Source organism: Macaca fascicularis, chromosome 2, assembly GCF_037993035.2.
Source record: "Macaca fascicularis isolate 582-1 chromosome 2, T2T-MFA8v1.1".
In the NCBI taxonomy this organism is placed as follows: Eukaryota; Metazoa; Chordata; class Mammalia; order Primates; family Cercopithecidae; genus Macaca; species Macaca fascicularis.
Window position 1 is genome coordinate 175,958,601 of NC_088376.1, and position 6,000 is coordinate 175,964,600.

General features: G+C 40.4%; 1 protein-coding gene and 1 pseudogene across 1 annotated transcript in view; both read left to right on the plus strand.

The window, feature by feature from the left end:
- The window catches only part of LOC135969415 (uncharacterized), a 494,620-nt gene extending 494,286 nt beyond the window's left edge, over window positions 1-334 (plus strand). Inside the window, exon 7 of the mRNA XM_074033712.1 lies at window positions 116-334. Within this exon, the coding sequence (XP_073889813.1) occupies window positions 116-157 (42 nt within the window). The 3' untranslated portion in view covers window positions 158-334. The remainder of the gene's footprint in view (window positions 1-115) is intronic.
- A 2,163-nt stretch (window positions 335-2,497) lies between these two features.
- On the plus strand, window positions 2,498-5,026 carry LOC102117813 (tyrosine-protein phosphatase non-receptor type 11-like; annotated as a pseudogene).
- Window positions 5,027-6,000: the final 974 nt, after the last annotated feature.

Below are 6,000 nucleotides of genomic sequence, written 5' to 3' on the forward strand. Positions count from 1 at the left end.
TAAGTAAGCAATACATGTTATAAAAATAAAATATTTTTATGTAAGCTGAAGAAATGAGAAAAGAGATTTTTCCTGTTAAGGAAAAACAAGTTCCTGTTCTTCTTTTCCATTGTAGACTGTTTGCTGTGATTGCACTTGCCATCTTATGCAGAAATGACCTGAAGACAGACTGAAACAACATGTTCTACAGCCTGAAAATATCTACCTTGACGTACAGTTTCATTAATGCTGTTGTGATCAGACTGGGCAAAAATTAGCATATGTTACTAACTAATCTAATTCGAGTGCCAATTCTTAATAAAAACATAAAACAATAAAAGCAATTCAGAAAATATTTACTGTTTGATTTCTTCAAGCTCCAAACAGGATTGTGCTTAGCTGTAGAAACTTGAATATATGCAAATCTACATGGATAGAATTCTTAGTCTTCTTTGGGCCAGGTGTGTTAGCCCCTTGGGAAAGGAAACTAAAGTTTTGGAATATATTTTTATTCATGAACCTGCTCTCTTTAAGACTTCTGAGGAAACGAGTTGCTGAGCAGATGAGTAGAATATGTTACTACTGTTCTGACATTTCTACCCATCAAAACTAGCTGATATAGTACACTTTAATGACCCTTCTATAGTCAAAACTGACATTGACATTGACATTAACAGAAAAGATTTGGGACAAAGAACTGTGTTCATGCCGCAAATCAGCCTTAAGCTTCACTACAAGCTGCACGTTTTATGCTACTGTATTCTGCTTAAGCACATATTTGTATTTATGTAAATGGACTGATCCTTTAATAGTTAAGGACTTTATTCTGGGTGAGTTAGAATCATACCTTTTTGGCAGGAAAACTCTTTGACAGGAAAAACTATGATTTAAGAGCTAAAAGTAACCAAACTTGATGATTTAAGAGCTAAAAGTAACCAAATCAGGAACTACTGAAATTCTTCAATATCTGTTAGAATATCTCCCATTTGAGCCATGTTTGTAAATGATGTTCAAAGGCATTTCAAAAGCATGTAAATTAAAAAAACAATTCATTTGATTCTGCTATGGTTTAAATATATATGTCCCTTGAAAAGTCATATGTTGGAACTTAAACCCCAAGGTGATGGTGTTAAGAGGTGAGGGCTTTGGGAGTTACTATAATTAGGCCAGGAGGGCTCTGTCCTCATGAATGGGATTAATGCCATTATAAAGGAGACTTCAGAAAGCTGCCTGGCCTTTTTCTATCTCTTCTGCCTCGTAAGTACACAGCATTCATCCCTTTTGCCCTCCCACCTTTTGCCATGTGAAGATGCAGTAACACGCAGGAACCGTCTTGGAAGCAAGAGCACAGCTCTCACCAGACACCGAATCTACCTGCACCTTGATCTTGGACTCCCCAGCATCCAACTATGAGAAATAAATTTTTATTACCCAATCTCAGTATTTTATTATAGCAGTACAAACAAACAGAGACAGATTTTGACAGTTATATGAAACTTCAACTACTTTGTAAAAAGAAAATATAAATGTTGAATGATTGAAGATCATGAAAGACTGGACAATGAGAAAACGTGGGGGTAGTCGTTGTAGAAATGGAGTGGTATTCAGAAACATAACTAATTTAAGCTATCTCTAGGACAGGGTTAAATAACAGAAAAATCAAATGGGCCTCTGACTATTAGTGTGTTTTGTTTGGGTACTAAGGGGTAGAGTCGTATTAGTCCCTTTTCATGCAGCTAATAAAGACATACCCAAGACTGGGTAATTAATTAAGAAAACAGACGTTTAATGGACTCACAGTTCCATGTGGCTGGGGAGGCTTCACAATCATGGTGGAACGTGAAAGGCATGTCTTACATGACGGCAGGCAAGACGGAATGAGAGCCAAGTGAGAGCAGAAACCCCTCTTATGAAACCATCAGTTCTTGTGAGGGAAAGCAGAAACCCCTCTTAAAAAACCATCAGTTCTTGTGAGGCTTATTCAGTACCACAAGAACAGTATGATTTGCCTCCATGATTTAATTGTCTCCCACCAGCTCCCTCCCACAACACATGGGAATTATGGGAGCTACAGTTCAAGATGAGACTTGGGTGGGGACACAGCCAAACCATATCAAGAGTGTTCAGCTTTAAAGAGTGCCTGAGAGTATGGTCCAGGAGTTTGGATATCCATAGCTATTGTGACCCTTGGCATAAACTGATAACTTTCAAAATTAAAAGAATTCATCTTAAACTGTTAGTTCCTCTGAAATACCAGCAAAATACGCAGGTTTGAGAATTTCTGACTACTGTCTATTAATTTTAGGTCAATAACTAGAAGATAATTAGGCTAAGAGCTCTATCAGTTATTTTACATTTGGGGTGATAAATGTCAATATTTACATATACGATTTAGGTCCTTTTGTGTGGATCTTTGCATTGTGGCAAATTGAGGAAACCCTAGATATTTGGGATGATTGATTTGGATTTCTAGAAGGAGCCTTCCCTGTTTTTCACCACAAAAATATTGGTTATTTCCATGACCTCAGTATCCCAGGAAAAAGTGAATGAAATAGCTAAAGGGAAAACACCTAGGTAATTACTTCTGTTGATTATTTAATGTTGGTAAATAGAATATTTCATAGAGATTTTAACTGATCAAGGAGAGGAAATATTTTTTGTTCTGTATGAATGCAACCTGATAATTCTACTAAAGCAAGAATAGAATAAAAATCTTTCCACTTACACAGATTGTGGTGGAAATGGGATGTAATACAGCAGAAAAGAAAAACACAGGCTCAAAATGGAGATAACGCATAGCTGAGAGAAACTTTCCTAGGTAATAAGCACTTTCAGCTAAGATTTCCTAGGGTGTTTTGGAAGAAAACAACTGCCACAGAAATGCAGCTGGGAAAGACTATGTTGAAATTATGAATTTTGCCATTTGTATAAAGAGAACAAATATTATTTGTGAATTGTACTGAAAACATGGATATAAAGAAGTGATCATTGGAGGGTGGAGGAGGAGCGAGCCAGACCGGGGGGCGGCTGCGCAGTCTCTGCGATCCCCAGGCCTGGAGTAGGGTCTGTGCATGGCTGGCTGGCTCTGCCCCGCGTCCAGTCCCGAGCAGGCCTCCCTTGGGCCAGCCCGATGTAACTGAGCTCAGTGGACCCTGAGGAAGGAGCAGGTCCATCGTAGAGCCGGAGGGTCGGAGGAACGTGACATCACAGAAATGGTTTCACCCAAATATCACTGGTGTGGAGGCAGAAAACCTACTGTTGACAAGAGGAGTTGATGGCAGTTTTTTGGCAAGGCCTAGCAAAAGTAACCCTGGAGACTTCACACTTTCTGTTAGAAGAAATGGAGCTGTCACCCACATCAAGAATCAGAACACTAGTGATTATTGTGACCTGTATGGAGGGGAGAAGTTTGCCACTTTGACTGAGTTGGTCCAGTATTACATGGAACATCACGGGCAATTAAAAGAGAAGAATGGAGATGTTATTGAGCTTAAATATCCTCTGAACTGTGCAGATCCTACCTCTGAAAAGTGGTTTCATGGACACCTCTCTGGGAAAGAAGCAGAGAAATTATTAACGGACAAAGTATGGTAGCTTTCTTGTACGAGACAGCCAAAGCCAGCCTGAGATTTTGTTCTCTCTGTGTGCACTGGTGATGACAAAGGGGAGAGCAATGATGCGAGTCTAAAGTGACTCATGTCATGCATGATTCGCTGTCAGGAACTGAAATATGACGTTGGTGGAGGAGAACGGTTTGATTCTTTGACAGATCTTGCAGAACATTACAAGAAGAATCCTATGGTGGAAACATTGAGTGCAGTACTACAATTCAAGCAGCCCCTTAACACGACTTGTATAAATGCTGCTGAAATAGAAAGCAGAGTTCAAGAACTAAGCAAATGAGCTGAGACCACAGATTAAGTCAAACAAGGCTTTTGGGAAGAATTTTGAGACACTGCAACAACACTTCTCTACAGCCAAAAAGAGGGTCAAAGGCAAGAAAAAAAAAATAACAAAAATAGATATAAAAACATCCGCCCTTTGATCATAGGGTTGTCCTACACAACGGTGATCCCAGTGAGCCTGTTTCAGATTACATCAATGCAACTATAACCGTGCCTAAATTTGAAATCAAGTGCAACAATTCAAAGCCCAAAAAGAGTTACATTGCCACACAAGGCTGCCTGCAAAACACGGTGAACGACTTTTGGCGGATGGTGTTCCAAGAAGACTCCCAGGTGATTGTCATGACAAGGAAAGAAATGGAGAGAGGAAAGAGTAAATATGTCAAATATTGGCCTGATGAGTATGCTCTCAAAGCACATGGCGTCATGCATGGTAGGAACGTCAAAGAAAGCACCACTCATGACTATAAGCTAAAAGAACTTAAACTTTCAAAGGTTGGACAAGGGACTATGGAGAGAATGGTCTGGCAATACCACTCTTGGAGCTGGCTGGGCCACGGAGTGCCCAGCGACCCCAGGGGCATGCTGGACTTCCTGGAGGAGGTGCACCATAAGCAGGGGAGCATCATGGATGCAGGGCCGTTTGTGGTGCACTGCAGTGCTGGCATTGGCCGGACAGGGACCTTCATTGTGATTGATATTCTTATTGACATCATCAGAGAGAAAGGTGTTGACTGCAACATTGATGTTCCCAAAACCATCCACGTGGTGTAGTCTCAGAGGTCAGGAATGGTCCAGACAGAAGCACAGTACCGATTTATCTATATGGCAGTCCAGTATTATATTGAAACACTACAGCGCAGGATTGAGGAAGAGCAGAAAAGCAAGAGGAAAGGGCACGAATATACAAATATTAAGTATTCTCTAGTGGACCAGATGAGTGGAGATCACAGCCCCCTCCTGCCTTATACTTCAGTGCCACCCTGTGCAGAAATGAGAGAAGACAGTGCTAGAGTCTATGAAAATGTGGGCCTGGTGCAACAGCAGAAACGTTTAAGATGAGAAAACCTGCCAAAACTTCAGCATAGAAATAGATGTGGACTTTCACCCTCTCCCTAAATACCTGCTTCCCAATTACTCATTTCCTCAGATAAGAAGAAATCATCTCTACAATGTAGATGTTATATTTTATAGAATTTTGTTTTAAATTGAGGAAGCAGTTAAATTGTGTGCTATATTGTGCAGATTATGGGGATTCAAATTCTAGTTATAGACCTTTTTTTTTTTTTCTTTTTATAACCTTAACCAGTTTAATTCTTTTTTTAATGTGGGGGAAGATAAGAAGAAATGATTTGGGAAAATTAAGTAACAACATCCTAGAAAAGTGAGAACAATCTCATTTACCATGATGTATCCAGTAGTGGATAATTCATTTTGATGGCTTCTGTTTTTGGCTAAATGAGAATTAAGCCAGTGCCTGAGACTGCCAGCAGCTGACTGGTCTACCTTTGCATTGACATTAAAGATTCACAGAAAAAGAATCATGGCTATTTATGAATTAAGATAAGAGGTGTGGCTTTTTCTTTTTTCCAGCCGATGACCAATTATAGTTCGACTATTGACTGAGAAGGTTGTGGTGGGAAAACGTTTGCCATATTTTCTTTGCATTTGAGTAATTGTCTTGTACTTAGAAAAAAAGGCATCTATGAATGACCAGTGTTTTTGGTTGTCAAATGTTGCTCACAGACTTGTCCCAAAAGTTTAGGGGCTGAAAACAACCCCACCCCCAACCGTTCTTCAATCTGAGCTGGGCTCAGCTGCGCTGTTCCTCTGCCAGCCTGCAGGTGGCCTCTCAATGTGGTTAGCAGGTCGGCGAAGAGACCGGGATGGCTGGGGTTCTCTCTCTGCCTGCAGTCCTGAGTCTCTCTTTCTCTGTGTAGTCTCTTTCAGTGGTCTGTCTGGCGGGGTAACTAGGCATCTCACTTGCAGTTCACAGCTCCCAAGAGCTCAAAAGCAGAAATGGCCAGTCTTTCTGAAGACTTAAGTCCAGATTTGTCTCAGTGTCCCTTCTACTGCCCTCTATTGGATGATGACGATGATGAATGTTTCTAATTAG